Source organism: Schistocerca piceifrons, chromosome 6 (genome assembly GCF_021461385.2).
Source record: "Schistocerca piceifrons isolate TAMUIC-IGC-003096 chromosome 6, iqSchPice1.1, whole genome shotgun sequence".
Taxonomy (NCBI): domain Eukaryota; kingdom Metazoa; phylum Arthropoda; class Insecta; order Orthoptera; family Acrididae; genus Schistocerca; species Schistocerca piceifrons.
This window is the reverse complement of record NC_060143.1, coordinates 592,609,324-592,628,638: the sequence shown is the minus strand read 5'-3', so window position 1 is coordinate 592,628,638 and position 19,315 is coordinate 592,609,324. Positions and strand designations below refer to the sequence as shown.

General features: G+C 39.0%; 1 protein-coding gene across 1 annotated transcript in view; it reads left to right on the top strand.

Moving 5' to 3' along the window:
- The window catches only part of LOC124803478 (cadherin-related tumor suppressor), a 491,307-nt gene that overhangs the window by 367,980 nt on the left and 104,012 nt on the right, over positions 1 to 19,315 (top strand). The window contains exon 24 of the mRNA XM_047264670.1: positions 3,819 to 4,028. Within this exon, the coding sequence (XP_047120626.1) occupies positions 3,819 to 4,028 (210 nt within the window). The remainder of the gene's footprint in view (positions 1 to 3,818; positions 4,029 to 19,315) is intronic.

The following is a 19,315-nucleotide window of genomic DNA, read 5'->3' as shown; positions in this document are numbered from 1 at the left end:
GAGTGAAACAGAAGTGATTTCTGGCGTTCCCCAAGATAGCGTTATAGGCCCTTTGCTGTTCCTTATCTATATAAACGATTTGGGAGACAATCTCTACTAAGGAGACTGCCTACACTACGCTTGTCCATCCTCGTTTAAAATACTCTTGTGCGGTGTGGGATCCTTACCAGATAGGACTGACTGAGTACATGGAAAAAGATCAAAAAAAGGCAGCACGTTTTGTTATCACGAAATATGAGAGTGTCACAGAAATGATACAGGAATTGGGATGGACATCATTAAAAGAAAGGTGTTTTTCGTTGCGATGGAATCTTCTCACGAAATTCCAGTCACCAACTTTCTTCTCTGAATGCAAAAATATTTTGTTGACACAGACTTACATAGGGAGGAATGATCACAAACATAAAATAAGGGAAATCAGAGCTCGTACGGAGAGATATAGGTATTCATTCTTCCCGCGCGCTATACGAGATTGGAATAATAGAGAATTGTGAAGGTGGTTCGATGAACCCTCTGCCAGGCACTTAAATCTGATTTGCAGAGTATTCATGTAGATGTAGATGTAGATGTAGGTTTTGCTTTACTCGTTGAGCAGGGGCAGGGTGGTTGTGGTTGGGGCCTCTCTTCATGTCTTCTCAGTCTGGGACCCCATGACCACCCCCCATGGAAAGACCACTCTTTTTTCCAGTTTTTAGATTTGATCTAATCTTTTATGTATTTTACTGTGTGTGTTTTAACTTCTCTGTTTTATAGTTTTGAGTCCCCTGACTCTATCCATCCACTTTTAGCAGACCCTCTTTCTTCTGTGAGAACTTTCGAATGCCCACCCATCTAGCCTCGTGGTCTAACACACTGCTTGCTGAAGGGGAAGGTGTGCCGGTATCCGGCATGAATCCGACTGGCAGATTAGTGCCGAGGTTTGGTATGCCAGTACCCAGCATGAATCCGACTGGCAGATTAGTGTCAAGATTTGGTGTGCCGGCCAGCCTGTGGATGGTTTTTAAGGCTGTTTTCCATTTACCTCAGCGTATGTGGTCTGGTTCCCCTTATTTTGCCTTAGTTACACTGTGCTGGCAAATGCTGTGCAAACACCTCTTCCATGTACGTGTACACCACAATTATTCTACCACACAAACATTTGGGGTTACACTTGTCTGGTATGAGACATTCCCGTGGGGAGTCCACTGGGGGCCGAACTGCACAATAACCCTGGGTTCGGTGTGGGGTGGCTGTGGGGTGGTGGGCTACTGTGGCCTGTTGTCAAAAATAAAGTGATCCAGGTGGTATTCAATCCTGATAGATGAGTCTACTGACATTACTGAAACAGAACCTCTTGTTATGTTTGTAATAAGAGGGAAATGTACATGCTCTGCTTAGCTCTTTGTCTGCTAATATAATGTACTGCAAGAGTTATATGTTCATGTGTTGGAGAAATTTGGATAGGCATGCCATTGATAAGAGTAAATGTTCCTTGGTTGTTAGTGATGGTGGATCTGTTATGACAGGAGTTTGATCTGGGATGGCAGTTCCTTTTAAAAAAAATACCCCTTATATTATCTGTGCATTTAGCTCCAGCAGTCAGTCAAGCAGCTGAATACTGTTTAGAGCTTGTAAAGTTTCAAAATACTCTAAACAGAATTTATAGCAACTCTTAACAGTCACCAAAGAATTCCAAAACATTAAAAGATATGCAAAAAATATATAATGAGCCAAGGAAAAATATTGTTAGAAACTTTGCCATTTTCTTGCTGTCTTTGGAAGAGGCAGTAAATTCATAGTATGTAAATTGGAATTCTGTGGTATCTGTGCTGGAAAAAGAGAAAAGACAAGTAACTGTTGGCTTGCTAAAAAATGTGAAGTGTGTGAAATTTTTGTCAATATTGTCTTTTATGAAAGATGTAATGTTTCTTCTCAACAAATTGCCTTTGACTTTTCAAAAGTCAAATTTAGATCTCAAGCGCATGCAGATTTGCGTGAACACTTGCATCCGAGGGCTCGAGGACCTTATATTGAAACCTGAACCAAATCACAGTTCTTTCCTCGATATAGTATCTCCAGAATTTCAAGAAGATGTGCTCGAGTTTCGTGGAGACATAATGTGATATTCATTGAACCGTAGATGTGTTATTAAGTACACAATTGGCAAATTCTTAGATTAGTTGCTTATAAAGTTAAATAAGAGATCAGGGGATTTAGATAAAATAAAAATATTTAATATATGAACCATTTAGGAAAAGATAGATTGCTACTTACCATAAAGAATATAGCTCAAGTCGCAGACAGGCAAGATTAGAAGACGCGCACATATAGCTTTCGACTTCAGTCTTTGTCAGTAAAGAGAGAAATACACACACACAATATCCTTAGACACACCACACACACACACACACACACACACACACACACACACACACACACACACAGTGAAGGGGAAGGGATGTAGTGTATTGGTGAGGAGAGAGACAAACGCTGTCTGGTGGAGTGTGCAGGGACTAGACTGCTGACAGGCGTAGTGTAAGGAGGTTCTGGGACAGGCAGGTGGGGGAAACAGGAACAAAAGAGAAGAGAAGAGGAGCGGAGAAAGACGGCCGGTTGCATTGGCAGAGGGCTGCAAATAAATGGTGTGGGAGATGAGAATGGGGAGGAGATGATAAGATGTGTGGAAACTTTTGGATGAAGGATGTGGGACAGTACGTTACCATGTTGAGGCTGGGATAATTACGGGAGCAGAGAACATGTTGTAAGGATAACTCCTGTCCGTGCAGTTCAGAAAAGGTGGTGGTGGAGGGAAGGATGCAGATGACTTCGGAAGTGAAGCAGCCATTGAAATCAAGTGTGTTATGTTCAACTGTACACTGTGCCATGGGTTGGTCTACTTTGCTCTTGGCCACAGAGTGGCAGTGGCTGTTCACCCCATCCTGGGTGACAGCTGGTTGGTAGTCATACCAATATAATTTTGGCATTGAAGCTGGTATAATACAGCACAAGTCAAATGAGGGGTAGCTGTAGATTCAGTGTAACTGCAAAAGAATTCAGTTCCATGTAACTGGAATGTATTGGTTACAGTAAACAATACCATTTAAATGCAAAATCACTTGACGTCACTGCACATTGTTATTGCTTATTACTTATCAGTCCATGTCTGAAAGATGTATTTGAGTTGTAGCTTCATTTCTTGAAAATGGATAGCATCTCACAAGAGGACCTTTTTTTTTTACAGAGGAAGAGATTGTTGTTCAGCTGAAATTAGTGTTTGAAAGTGGAGATACATTCTGGAGAGCGATTGTCAGTGACGAGAAATATTTTGATCTTATTTACATCCGTTAACAGCCTTTAGTATCTGAGTTGCTTTATTTTGACCAACTGGCTGTATAAATCACGATACCATCCTTCAGACATTCTGTGATTCAGTGATCAGACATTCTGTGAATTAGTGATTTCTACTGAAGATTTTAGATTATGTTCTCCTGCAAATGTGAGATCAATAGACAGTGGCTTTAGGAGTGATTCTGTGATTTTTTAATGTGTCACTCTTTTCTTTTAAAAGAATTTAGTATTGCCAGACTATACAGAGTGTGGACATTCAAGTAAGTTTTGATAATATTAATTTGACAATGAAGCATTGTTCACTTTGTGTTCTGCACTCAAGGAATGACTGAATTTTAGTTAACTTGAAGAGGAGACCAGAAACACAAAGTGAACAGAAACGGTTACTACTATAATTTAACAGTTATTTTTTAGGAGAGTGTGAGTTTGATTTGACAGGACAGTGTCACCTGCAGTGAGGGAGGAAAGCTACCATTCTTTCCCACTCACAGGGCTACCGTGACAGAGCAGCAGTGACGGAGGCACTGTCGCGGGCTGCACCGCTGCTGCCGGCCCTGTCCGTGGCGTACAGTGCGTGCCAGCAGCGTGCACCCTGCCAGAATGGTGCCTCCTGTTCTGAGGCACTGCGCGTCCGCCCCAACCGCACCCTTGTCTGGGACAGCCGCACTCTCGTCTTTGCCACACCAGCTGTCATCCTCGAGGTATGTAGCAGATCTGCGACTTTTGTACTGTTCCGTTTTACATCATACATTCCATTTAGAAATTATTGTAACTTAACTGGAACACTGTAGTCCATTGACAGATTGACGTAAATACAAACCAAACTTTTTTTAATTTCTCAATTATCATCAGTGCTGTCTTCTTATAGCTACTACTCAGCTCACTCAAAGTGTGTAGCTGCTAAACTGAATAACTAGTGAAGGGAAACAAATGTGAACACAGGTGTGTATTACTTCACTGATGTGGGATGTACTGGAAGTGTAAAGAAAGAAGTCTACTTCTAAAAACGATATAAGCAATAGATAAGTTTGAACTATAGAAAAGAAATGAGACTTTTCTAAATGACACTCATTTTGAAAATTATGAAAATAAAACTTATATTGTGACTCTTCAAGCTTTCCCAGTGGATATCTTGTAAATAGTCTTCACAGGTTTGCCGTCGGCTGATTTGCAAATTCCACAATATTTCCTCGAAGCAACTCTCTGACATCTTCAGGTGACTGAACCTTGCTGGTGGTTAGATACAACAGACGGTATCCACGCGTAAATGCCCCTGAACATAAAACATGTGTACAGAGACTGTGCAGGCACAGAAATCAAACACGCACAATCATTTGCAGATAGATGGCACCATACTCAAATGTCCTCTACCAAAAATCGCAGAGCGGCCCTCCTGTGCGTGCACTGTACTCTACATTTACTAACAGCATGGACCCTAGGGACACAGCATCTATTGCAAGCCAATACATACAGAGCTACGTTTGCAGGCCAAAAGCTGCCATCACCCTGCACAATGCAGAAGTGCACTACATATGTTGTTCATAGACTGATCCTGAAAAGCTGTTGAGTGAGATACAAATTTGAAGACAGTATTCTGACAAAACGGTAATTCTGAGAGACAGATATGTAATGTATTCAGGCCCAAGCAAGATTCAATTCTTGGAGCAGAATGAAGACACAAAGACGCCCACCACTTTTGCCTTCTTGCCGTATTTTGGTGCCATCTCATCAGGAACCAGAAGAGTCCTCAGAAGATATGACATTAAGTGTGTTTTCTGTCCATCTGCAAAACTGAGGAACTTGTTGAGTTCGGTTAAGGATGATCTTGGTCTGTGGAAATGTGGTGTGTATAAGATTTGTTGTCAGTGTGGGGTGGCATGTATAGGCCAGACCAGACATGTCGCACAGTACAAGAACACTGCAGTGAGCATGAACGCCATACACACCTAGCCAGCCAGAGAAGTAGGAAATTCCAGAACACTGTCTGAATACAGGATGTTGCATAATTTATAAGAAGATGGAATTTTTATCCCTGGCATCATCTTTCTGGGACTGCATCATTAAGGAAGCAGTACATATCCATGCAGCTGATAATATCATCAACAGGGATGCAGGATTTCCACTAAGCACAGGCTGGAACCCTGCGTTGGCTGTTATTAAATCATGACGAGAAAATCAAGCTTTTTCAATAACAGCTCCATCACAACATTGGTTTAGAATGGTTTTTTATGAGTCATGTCTGACCACACTGTTAGTAAACATAGCGTACAGTGCACACGCGAGAGGCCTGCTCTGCGATTTTCGGCAGAGGGCGTGTGAGTATTGCGCCATGTATCTGCAAATCATTGCACATGTGTAGTTTCCATGCCTGCACATTCTTGATGCACATGTTTATATACAGGGGCGCTGATGTGTTGATACCGTCAGTCGTACCTAGCCACCAGCGGCGTTTAACCACCTTAAGATGTCGGACAGTTGCTCCAAGAAAATACTGTGGAATTTGCGCAACGACATCTGGCAGCAAACCCGTGAAGGCTATTTGCAAAAATGATATTCTTTCATTTAAAATCAAAGAATAAAAACAAATACTTAAACAGAGACTGAAATTTCACAAATTGTCCCTCATTATGAAATTCTTAATGTTAGTTTATAGTTTGATGCTTGGTGAAATCCTTTTAGGTTCACCCATACAAAAATAATGGACCCAAACTTAGCTTCTTGTTATTAGTATAATTTTGCTATGAGATGTACTTATCTTTACTGTGAATGGAAATGTGGTGGATGTCTCCGTCTAACAGAACAAAGCCTGATACAAATGTAAACCTTCAGCATCTTACTGTTTTAGAAGTGAAAACTCACCTACTGCAGAAATCAATGTTCTTATTTGCTCCCTCCCTCTCACATGTCCCCCCTTTCTCTCAATTGTTGGCTTGTGCCACTGAAACATTTCTCGGTGCACAAATACCATATCTTAGTGTGAGAAAGATGCTGTGCCATAAGAATCTTTTTGCACATCTTAAGTTTGAAGAAAAGGTCAAAACTTATTTCCTAGCATGCTGAAGAAACGCTGTCCGTATTTTGTGACTCAGAGACCAGTTATTTTTGCTGTTACCAGAAGTAAGGCAAAATAAATACCTAGAATGATTCTATGCAATTGTAGAGTAGAAGAAAAAGGCATCTGCAGCTGGAAGCAGGACAGGAACAACATCAACTTTGAAACCTCATCATATCCTCCGTAATCAACTAAGACCTGTAGGAAACAGTTAATCCTTCCAGAAAGTATCACATTTTGTGCAGTGCAGCAGTACTAAATTGTTACATCAGTATTTGGCAGTACATATTATATCATTTATAATTTTTCAGGTGTCCAGTACATATTATTTTCAGGGTAATTTACTTTTGACTATGTAGTCTGTGTAAGGTAAGCATGTGGAAAAGCAGACCCTGGATACTCCTGCAGCTTTTCCTGTGGCAGAGGTCAGAGCTTCTAAAAGGCAAGGGAGTTTGCCAAACAGTTATCCTAACCCCACACCCTGCAAAATATGTTTGCTACCTAAGAAAGTAAACAAAGGAAAGGAGTGTAGAAATGCTGTTGTTGCTGTGGTCTTCAGTTCGAAGACTGAAGTACTAATGCTGCCATTTCCTTTTGTTAGTTTCCACAATACATGTGATAGAAGTAGATACTTCTGTTTCCTATGATGTACTGATGGCTACTGTTGTAGTGATGAATTTGCAGTTTGCAGTAATTTGAGTGATTTACTCATTTGATAATTTGTAAGACCGCAAAAGCAATTTTCATTCTCAGGAACTTAACCTCATCTCTACATTTCTTGTATATTGCAGTAATTACTGGAGGGAGCAATATGTCAAATAAGAGAAAGGTGACCACTCACCTATAGTGGATCAATGCATGGAGCACAGAAAATGACATTCACACTAACTTTTGAGCACTGGTTCTTTTCTAGAAGACAACAACACAGACTCCCAAATCCATGTTCTTGTGGCTATGGCATGACTAATTATTGATCTAATCACATTTTTCTTGTGTATTTTTATTTCAACATGCTGACTTTTACTCCATCCAGCAAATTGTGACAAGCTGTATTACACTGCTGACAAACCTTGTAACAATTTTTCAGTGTTTTGCTTCATCATAAATGTTCTTCACATTACCTTCCTTCTCAGCTCTTTGGTTATTAGCAATGTACTTAATGTTAGCTGCACAGTTAGTACAGGTACACACTTAAACTATTAACAAAATAGCCTCCAGTTACCTTGATTAACAATGTATTCTCACAAACATGGACGTATCCACTTTCTTCTCTTCATGCTTTACACATAGTGTCGTGCTATTCCTTTTGTGACTGGCTTTTTTTTTTTTCACTTACATGATATGTTGAATAGAATTTCCAGAGTCTCACTTGTAATTTAATCTTCCCTTGGACTGATTGTAATTCTTCAGGTATTATTATTCCTCATTAAATGATTGTATAATGAAAATACAGTTTGATGCATGTCACAAGGCACTAGTAAACAGATACTCACAAGTTACCAGTGACACTAACTTTTATGTTTCCTTCACTGAGCTTGCCACAATAATAAATGTCCAGTGCTCACATTTTTAATGTTGCTTCAGATGTTGCAGGTGACACTACAATTTTTCAACATTTGCTCTTTACCAACAAAGGATTAGTCTCGCACCACAGTAATATAAATTTATGTAATATGCACTACTGCAGCTGAAAATCCATGCTGGTTTCGTCATGTACATTACCAACGACTACGGGGCATAAACATATGATGCAGCATCAAAAGAAATTCCGTTGTGGGACAGTACTTCATCCCAGATGAGCCACAAGTGGTCATTGTAAGAAGGGCCGAATGACTGGTGATTAAGTGATCTCCTTTCACTTGACTGTTGAGAGGATGTTAAAGTAATGTCTTCCACTGAGGCTGATTTCAAATCAAATCAAACATGAAGGCAGATGAAGCTTAGAAGTTCATAAACAAGGCAACACAGAAAGACAGAAGGAAGGAAGAAAGAAAGATTATGGTTCAATATCCCTTTGTGGATTATGTCATTAAAGGAGGAGTACCAGCTCATAATAGGGAAGGATGGGATAAGAAATTGGTTATGACCTTCTGAAGGAACCAGCTCAGCATTCACCATTAGCACATTAAGGCAAGTAGGAACCATCACAATTGAGATGCTTAACGAAGTTCCTAGTTCTGTAGCCAAGTGTGAATGGACAGAAGAAAGGAAACAAACCAAATTACTGAGGCCGGGCTCTGGAGGTCTTAAATGGAAGTACATTTTCTTATGAACATTCCGCCTGTTCTTCTAGAAGTGCTACCACTGGATAAGCAGCAGTGTGTGTTGTACCAACACAACAACTGCCCAGCTCACTCTTCTCACATTGCGATGCAAGAACTGAATGAAATGTTTCTTGACCGTTGGATAAGATGGAAAGCTGCAATACCATGACCAGTCAGTCTTCTTGATTTCTTTCTATGGGAAGCACTGAAAGATGCAGTATATCGTGAAGCACCAGCTACACCAGACAATATGCGCTGTCAAATCTGTTCATCTGTCTCTTGAATGATGAGTGCAGATGTGCCTTGCAGTCCATGGTAAAAATTTGAGCACTACTTTTTGTCGAAAAAGTATTTAGTTTTTGGAGGACATGTCATCAGTCATTCGGAATAAAATGTGTAGTTCATTTAAAGTGTATTCAGTCTTATTACAATTTTGAGCAGTGTCTATAGACACATTTGTCTGACAGCAGTTGTTTTACTTTTAAGAAGTATTCAGGCATCTCCATACGAAAGCAGGTCAGGTATACACATTGGTTTCTTTTTTTCCATGGATGAAGCTGTTTATCATTATGAAGTATGAGTGACCGATGTTTCTAATTTGGCTTTGACAAGAAAGCAGCAAGGGGGGGGTTTCAAAGGAAAACTGTCTGACAGAACTGTAGTTGTTTCCACAACAACCTGGAAACTAAACACATTTGAAGTAGTTTTCCTAAGCCCCCCTGATGTGGCAGAAGCTGAGCGTGTGCTTTAGTTCCATATACAAAAATCATAGCTGACCACGTATCAACGTTGTGTAGGAAACCAGGTTTTATCTTAGTAGTATAAGCATGTCTTGCCGCATATAACAACAGAGCCTGGCATGAGAGCTCTTCTTGGTGGTGGTTACACTGCAGTAGCAGACTCTGGCCCCCACCACTTTCCAATTTTAGTGCATTTCTCGGATTCTTTTGCGAAAGGTTTCAACATCAATATTAACAAGTGCTTTATCACTGTAATTGTCTTCCCAAGAGCTGTTGAATGCAGTTATGAAAACCATACAGTTCTGTTATAAACAACCGTAATGTTTCACTATCTCAGTTGATACTAGAGTACAGACCATTATTCACACAAAATATTATGTGCTCTTCAGCACACTATCAATTGCGGAAAACCTCATTACAGTATCTGGAACTATTCACAAAGTCAATGTGTCTCACCCTGTGTGTGAAAGAGAGAGAGAGAGAGAGAGAGAGAGAGAGAGAGAGCACAACCCACCCACTGCAGCCCTGTGTGGGTTATATGGTACGTTAGCCCGTTGTCCCTCCTCCATGAAGAATCAGGGGTTGGATTTGGAGATATGAGTGTCAAAATAGGCCATCACACCAATGGACTCCTTTGGGAAGTTCTAGAATGTATAGCAGCTTCTAAAAGGTGTGGGAATGTTCTAGAATATTCCAGGATGTTCTCAAAATGTTCCATTATCTTGTTGTGGGGATATGTTACACCTCAGAACGGTATATATAGACAATATTTTGTAATATGCTGGAATGTTCTAGAAAGTTACAGAGGTTTCTTTAAAGGTATCAGATATTTATTGATATTTTAGAATGTTCTCAAATGTTTTGTAATGTTCTTGGATTTCTATAAAGAAATTAATAAGTGAGTGAAAGAATATTTTATTTCAAACTAGCTGTTTACGGCCATGCATTGCTGTGTCTCAGTCTAATTAAATGGAAAAGAATTACACACTGCTACTCGGTACATATTGCCAATTTGATGAAGTTAGTAACTGTAACCCTTCAAGTGAGTAACTGTTTATCTGCTGTAGAAGATATCCTTATCCTTATACTACTTCATTGGGGAAGATACACAACCAGTCTAAACAGTCCTATCATTACCAGAACATTAATCATTTATATTTTCATTTCATTAACACTGGTTTATTTGAAAAGACTTTGGTGTGCGTACATAAAACTACTCACAGTTCTTCTCTACAGGAAATGGGCAGGTTGTCAAATCACTTACTTTCACTTGAATTTTTAACATGACATCACAAATATCTTCTCCTCTCTCTGTGGACACATTGTCTTCCTTTCTGGTGCTTCAGTTCCACAATTTACCATCTTCTTAATAAATCTATTTTCTAACCCTGCAGACACTTCTTCCTTTCCTCTGATGAACATGATGAAATTAAACTCTGATTCTTCACTACCATCAAAGATACTTAAACAGCCTTCTCCATAGTCTTACATCTTTTTTGTGCCAGCCAGTCATTACCAAAATTCCAATTCACAGTCAAAGAATCAAGAATCAGTACAACCAGGACAGAGTATCTATCTAAAATCTTGCACCTAATGAGTGCCTGCCCAGTAACAGCATGACTCCTATGCCCAGTTGCAGTAATTATACGCACACTATTGACAGGGAACACAGGTGCCTCTTCTCCATCACATAGCTGTTCATAGAAACTTTTGGAGATTTCTTTAGTATCACTTCCAAAATCTGAAACTGCTGGAATTTTCTGACCATTCACACTAAATTCAATCACTGAATTCAACACCTCATTGACAACTGCACAACTTCTCCCAGTAGGTCAGTCGTATTATCTTCAGATTTACATTCAGTCTTCTGTATTCTCATATCTGACTCACTAGGCTATTCACTCATTCCAGAGCAAGCCGCATTTGAAACTGATTTCAGTTTATCGACAATTGCACACAGTGTCAGTGTCTATCATCTGTATCTCGGTGTGGTGAACAGTCCTGATCTCTTCCATTGTGCACTACCTCTTGGTTCTGTCTGCAAAACTCATTTTCCACCTTTCATCAGTTTGAAACCAGATATCATTGCACACATAGTTTTGTGAACATTCATCCCTTCGCTTGTCATTATACCACTGTCGACTGTCATTTGGTTGATTCCACAGTGCACATCCAAAATTATCTTTTTGCGATGCATCACATCACTGAAAATGTTGTTTGCAATGAGTCAAATTTTTCTCTGATCCCGCCACCATTCTTTCATTCTCAGTCTCTTCCAGACAATCTACAACTCTTCCTAACTCTCAGAATCATCAGAGGTTTGTGTCACTAATTGTTTCTTACTTTCCATGGTAAATTCTTTAGCAAAATTATGAGCAAATCGTTACCAGTAATAAGGTTGTCCAGATAACTATTACATTCCTAGTATTTCTGAAGAAAGTTACGCATCGACCCCTCGTGCCGATTGTAATTGTGCATTCAAAATATTTTTTCTTTTATACTTCTTCCTTTCTTGCAGGACCAATATTTAGAAATGTGCTTTCAAAATCACCAAATGTAGAATGTTTTAGCACCCGCAACCATGTGTCATACACAGATACTGAATTTTCCTGATTCATTTTTAACTCATGCAAACAACACTTTAAATTATGGGATGTAATTGTTTATGTGGATCAAATTCCTACTTGTACAACAAACTGTACCATGATTTTCTTGCATTATTGATTCTGTTTCATGTTGAATAATGTTGATATCAGCTGGTGTATTGGATATTTTGACATTCTTCATTCTATCTTCCAGTGCGTGCACTTTTGATTCTCAATTAAAATATTTTTGTTCTAAGCCCGATTATTGTCTATCATTGCTTCATACGATTCAACATTTATGTTGATATTGAGTTAACATTTCTCAATGCATCTACATTTTGAATTTTACTAATTAGTTCTGACTCATTAACAAGATCCATATCAACATTGATTAACACTGCCCTATCCATTTATAACGTCAGCACTCTCTGTTTGACTAGCCATTGTTAATCAGATGTAGATTTCACATGCAATGTATAGTCAAAGTAAATGTTCACTGTCCATGTTCCCTTTCCCACCCAATGTTGCTCAGAGATTGAGGCACCACACGCCATATTTTGATGCTGGCGATAGGATCTGAAGATTGTTGTAGGAAGCAACATTCTGTCACAGTCACCATATGTAACACGAACATCAAATGCTTGCTATATTACATCGATACTGTTACCTCTCTCAACTCCATTCACTAAGAGGCAGATGGAATCCAGTGACTGATACTTTAAGGAAGCAGATAATGATGAGTACTATGAAGAATAGTTATCATTATGAGGTCACAAACAGTACTATTTATTAATGTAACTACGTAGGCTTTCCCGGCGTAATAAGTCTTGAAAGTCTTTTCGGGTTTGCTGCCGGATCCTAAAATCAACTTGACTCGATATTTCGGCGATCCAACTGTTCGCCATCTTCAGGGAATGCTGCTTCTGCTGATGAGTCCCGCTGAGAACTGACGCAAGATTGCAATTCGACGTCCTATATAGGCCACCGTTCAGTACACGGCGCATGCGCCGCCCATCACGGTTTCTGACTTCCAAAACAGGGAGGTGGCGCCGCCCTTAGTGAAACACTGCTGGCAACGATATATCGCAATCAAGGCCGCACCGAAGAACGTTCTGTTTTAATGCGAGATAATACAGGATTCCACGTTTTACTAAGAGGAAACCCATTGTCCCTGTTGATTAAATTATCAGCCAACCTAATTTCGATCGCCTCTTTATACACGCTATTCCAAAAACCGGAAATGTTGGCAATTACAACAGTTTCCTCAAATTTCATTTTGTGTCTCTCATTCAGACAGTGTTCTGCTACGGCCGATTTTTCCGGCTGTTGTAGCCTCGTGTGACGGCGATGTTCCACACACCTGTCATTCACTGTGCGAATAGAACGACCAACGTAAGCTTTCCCACATTGACACGGAATTTTGTACACCCCGGGTTTTCTAAGTCCCAAATCATCCTTCACAGAGCCGAGCAGAGCCCTAATCTTAGAGGGTGGACGGAACACACTCTTAATGTTAAAACTCCTTAAAATTCGTCCAATCTTAAACGATAAGCCTCCAGCATAAGGAAGAAAGGCCACAGATCTATGTTCCTCTTCGGACACCTCCGGAGACGGTCCAAATTCCATAGCCCGACGAATCTGACTCTCGGTGTATCCATTTTCCTTAAAGACAGTCATCAAATGTTCAAGTTCTATTTATTGTAGAAAACACGACACAGTGAATACTTTGAAATGTTCACAACTTATTAATATTCTGCGTGTCGCTATTGATTAATATTCTGCGTGTCACTATACGATCCCTACCACTCCACACTGAAACTCTCAAATGAAATAATGCAGCATGATTTGTCGTATACCAAACAGATTACTAACATTAACCAACAACCCAACTGTGTGGCTCTTATAACATAGCTTTTTGCTTGATGACTGAAGAGTGCCAACTGCTGCCCAGCACTGGTGCTCTTCAACGACACTCAGACTTTATTCAAAATCTTTTTCACTTGGCAGCAATTACTCTAAATTTCTACCTTGGGTGACAATTATTGAACTGTTTGAAGAAAAACGTAAATTAGTTACAAACTACGGCATGCACACACTTCATTAAACATTCAAACTTCACTACAGATATTCGGATTTAGGTTATGACATGTTCAATATGCCTGCCATCATTGGCGATGATGTGGTGCAGACAAATAGTAAAACTCTGCGCGACCCCCTGAAGTGTGGGAACATCGATGCTGTCGGTGACCTTGTGAATAGCTGTTTTCAGCTCATCAATGGTTTTGGTGTTATCGCTGTACACCTTGTCTTTAATATAGCCCCACAAAAAGGAGTAGCATGTGTTCATATATGGAGAATATGGTAGCTAATCAAGGCCCATGCCAATGGCCTCTGGGTACCACAGAGCCAGAATGCAGTCCCCAAAGTGCTCTTCCAGGACATCAAACACTCACCTTCTTAAATGGGGTTGAGCTACATCTTGCATGAATCACATCTTGCCAAAATCAGGGTCACGTTGGATAATGTGGATGAAGTCATCTTCACCTGTTGAGGGTGAAGAGACTTTTCGATCTCAAAATGCAGGTTCTCAGTCCCCCAAAAACGCCAATATTCCTTATTGACAAACCCATCAAAATGAAATTTGGTAAACCAGCGTGCACACAGTGCATACTAATTCCTATCATGCCTCCCAGCTGATTGTGCAGTTTGAACGTCCTAACACAGACCGTTCAGAAGTTAATGACAATTTTGTTTTATATAGTTCAATAATTTCAATAATATTGTCAACCTGTAGCTTAAAATTTGGCACCGAACTCTCTGGTGCACAAATGAACACTGACTGGACTGGGACACACAACAAACCACAATCACACTGTGTTTTGGTGAAGTGAAAAGTGTTTTACTACGTTATCTGTGGAACATACTTGTTATAGTTACTTGTGCATCACAACACCTCACCATGATGCAGAGAATGTAAGTGCTTGCCTCACAAAAATGCAAGTGAAAACGAATATAGGCTCGAAAATATTGCGACAAGCTAAATTACATTCTGGAAGATAGGTTATCTCCCAGCAAAAAACTTTCTCATCAACATCATTTGGTTGCAGATGACAAAAAACTTTCTCATCAACATCATTTGGTTGCAGATGACAAGCTACCTGTAGTAATTAACACACAAGTGATCTGGAAAATTCATGCACACCAAATGTAAAGGTATTTACAAAAAGAAACAATCTATTGTTTGAACTAAACATCCACATAATTTTATAATCATTTAAAAAAAACGTTCACATTGTAGAATAAATAAAACAAAAACCCACTGATGATGGCACAGTGGTGCCAAAACATGTTTAGGTACTGAGAAAAAACTGTGTTTTGCATAACTGGCGGACCTCACATCCAACGATATGAGAACTTGTTAAAGGTATTGTCCCTTCCTCTGACTAAAGTGATTCGGGGAAATCTCAAAGATTCAAAGAGCATAATTGTTTGGATGTTGCTGAGAATGAGAGAAGTGAGTCAGTATATTTGGTATTGTGTGGTTTTCAATGTAGGATCTCTATCGTTGTTTTGCCATTGCATCATTTTTAATGCATATTGATGGTTTTTCTCAGAAGTCTGGACATATTTGTTGGAAAATGAGAAGTAATAGATGTGTCTCTTGCAGATTATTATCATCACTGGCAGTGCACTACAGAACGTCACTAGCTGAGAAATTTCTCTGCATCACATATCCTAATTTCACTTCCTTCTTAATGCAAATAAAAGAGAACAATTACCACCCTACAGCTAGTCAAGTCGAATTGTGATTGCTTTGCTTCTTAAACAATAATTGAGCCCAAATCCGTATAATAGCAAATCTTATTAATCGGTTCAATTAATTTGTAATCCTAGACAGAACTTGATTTGCCTTAAATTTTTGGTGTCAACTGAAGTAGCTGGTAGGATACGTAAAATCTATCGCCTTCCTGACATGAGCTGTACACATTTTGTGTTGGCGATGATGTGTAATCAGCTTTGAGAGCTTAATGGTCTGATGTTTGACATTGCAGAAATGTACTGACAGGTTAAAAGTCCATACAGCATAAGTGTTAAGAGATAAACATGTGGAGAAGAGATATTTTATTTGTTCCATTCATTCCATTTTTTATGATGTGATTGGGTTACTTTGACATTATTTTAAAAAGGCAGTCACAACGTTGCTCTGTACCACTTTCATGATGGATCCAGTTTTTGTCTCAAAAAAATATAATATGTGTTATGTGACAGTTTTATTCCACTACAACAATGGGTATGGGCCTATTCATCCTAACAAATAAAATAAAAACTTTGTTAGTGTCAATTAGTCAATCAAAAACTCATCCTTGTGGAGAAGACAATATTTGCCAATACCAGTTGATTATTTTTATGTGGCGCATGTGGAAAATGTTAATTGATGTTGAGCTGTGTTTGTGGTCTCACAGGATGATAACAACAGTAAAACAATGGTGAAATAAACAGAGATGAGTAGCACAGACACATTATTATGAAATTAAGTGGAGGAAATTACGCTTGTTGGTCATATCAGAAGAAAATGATCGTACTACATTCTGATGTGTGGACTATATTTTAGTTTGGTGGATAGAACCTGGTGAAGGTACATCAGCTGCAGATGCGTATATGAAGTTTATCAAATCCAAAAACAGTATGGGAAGAACTTCAAAAATTTTACACCCCAAGGATTAGCAAATTTTGCACTGTGCAACTGGTACAGAAGTTATATTCACTAAAAATGAAGTATTGTGAATCTGTGGGAAATTATATACGATTGATAAACAGAACTGTAACAGATCCAGCAAACATTGGTGACAAAATTGAAGATGAAGATATAGCAGTGACTGTTCTGTGTGACTTCCAGACGAATGGGATGCAGTAGTTACAGCTTTGTGCCATTTGCCAGGTAATGATTTTAAGTGTGCTACAATTAAAATGTGTTTACTTGCCAATGATGGTAGATGTCATGAATACAATGAAGATAAACATTCTGCAGTATCCTTAAAAGTATACTGGTAGTCAAAAGTTCCAAAGAATGCCAGTTACGGATCACAACAAAGGACAGGAACAAACGAAGAAAGAAGCTACACTGAAAGGTAGTTTTGTTTGTTACAATTGGCACAAAGTCACTCACATATCCAGAAACTGTTTTGAAAAGGATGCATTTAAAAAGGAACAAAATAAACTATGTGCTGTTAGTATTGGTGCTGCCTGTGGCACAATCACATTGAATGGTGATAACTGGGTAGTAGATTCCGGGACAACTCATCACATAACTCCAGATGAAAATTATTTTTCAACTGTTGATAAAAATATTTTAGCTGAGATCATAACTTTTGCTGATATTAGAAAAAAGGGGAAAGGTACAGTAAGGGTGAAGATAATTAACGTGTAGGGTTTGACTAAGGAATTTGTAGCTGACAATACACTCCTTGCACCGAATAAGAACCATGCAATCTTATTGATGAGGCAGCTCACAGAAAATGATAGAGAGGTTATTTTCAATAAAAGAGATTGCAACATCTTCAATGAATCTGGGGAATTTGGCATGAAGTAACAATGACATACACACCACAGCTAAATGGTATAGCTGAATGTTTCAGCAGAATGTTAATGTATATAGTAAGGTCACCGTGGCAAGAAAGTAATTTACCAAAAAGCTCTTGGGCTGATCTGATGTACACTGTGGCATACATAAGAAATAGTTTTACAAATAGGCACAACAGTCAAAAAGCACCTTATGAATTGTGGACAGATCGAAAGCCTAGAGTGAGACATTTGCGTGTGATCAGCTGTGAAGTTTTCGTTCATGTACCTCAACAAAATGCCATTCTAAATCATCCACAAGGGCAGAAAAAAGCTGTATTTATAGAATATTCTGTATATGGCTGTGCATAAAGGATCTGGAGCCAGAAATGAAACGGGTTGTGGAATGCAGGGACTGAATATTCAAAGAGTTTTTGAATGGCAAATACCCAGCTCAAACTAAGAAACAGAAAGAATCTGTTGAACTGTACAATGACGGAGTATTATCATTTCCAAGTATCGAAGATGAAATACGAGTGAAGGAAAAGATTCTGACACTGAAGAGGAATTTTATGGTTTCTCAGATCGGGAGGAAAATTTGGAAGAAATTGAAGATAATCAGGAACTTGTGAAGTTTGCTGAAACTTCATAAAGTAAATGCAGGCCAAGAAATGATATAACAAAAGAAAACACAGGTTTAAGCAAATTTCATCCAGTGACACTTCATTCTGAAGAGAAGGCTCCTCGTGCGAGGAAGGAACAGTGATGAACCATTACTGTATCATGAAGCAGTTAATTCTGATGAAGCATCAGAATGGATAGTTGCAGTGAATGAAGAAATTAACTCTGTGAAGAATCAAGATGCTTGGAAATTGGGTGAGCAAGCATCAGGTGTAATGTCTGTAAATAACAGATGGATGTTTAGAAAGAAGACAGTTGACCAAAAGCAGATTTTTATAGCTCACTTGGTTGCAAAGGGATTTAGTCAAATGGAAGGTATAGACTAAAACAAGAATTATACTCATGTTTCAAATTTAGAAACAATTTGCCTATTGATAACAGCCAGCGTTGACAAAATTGGCATATTGATCAGTATGCTGTGACGAGAACATATCTGCATAGTAAATTTAAGGAATATGTACATATGCTCCAGCCAGAAGATTTCATCGAGAAGGACAAGAAAGTTTGGTTTGCAAGTTAAAAGGTCAATACATATACTGAAACAAAGTGGGAATGATCATTGAAATAACTCACTAGAAGAACTGGGATTTATTCAAAATGGTATAGATGCTTGTGACTCTCATAACTTTCGCTGATGACTCGACCCGACTTAGCTTTCTTAGTGGCAAAGTTGTCACAACATTGTTCAAAATTTAATATGAACGATTGGAATTCGCCAAAAAGGGTTCTAAGTTATGTGAAGGAAACAGCACATTTAAACTCACATAGTATCCTACTGGTCAAGTACTTGAAGCATTCGCTGGTGCTGTTGGGCTACTTGTATAAATGATCATAAAATATTATGGGATATGTAATATTACTGGTTAGATCTCTAGTGTTCTGGAAGAGTATGAAACAAACTGCAGTTGCACTGAGCACAATGGAAGCAGAATATGTGTCAGAGGCAGCCGTGCAAAAGAGGTGAAATGGATGAGAGAATTACTGAAGAGCCTTAACCTGAAAGAACTGATTGGAGAATCGACACCTGTATCGATACCTGTATTGATAATCAAGCAGCAGTTGTACTCTTCAAGAATCATACAGACAAATCCAGAACAAAACACATTG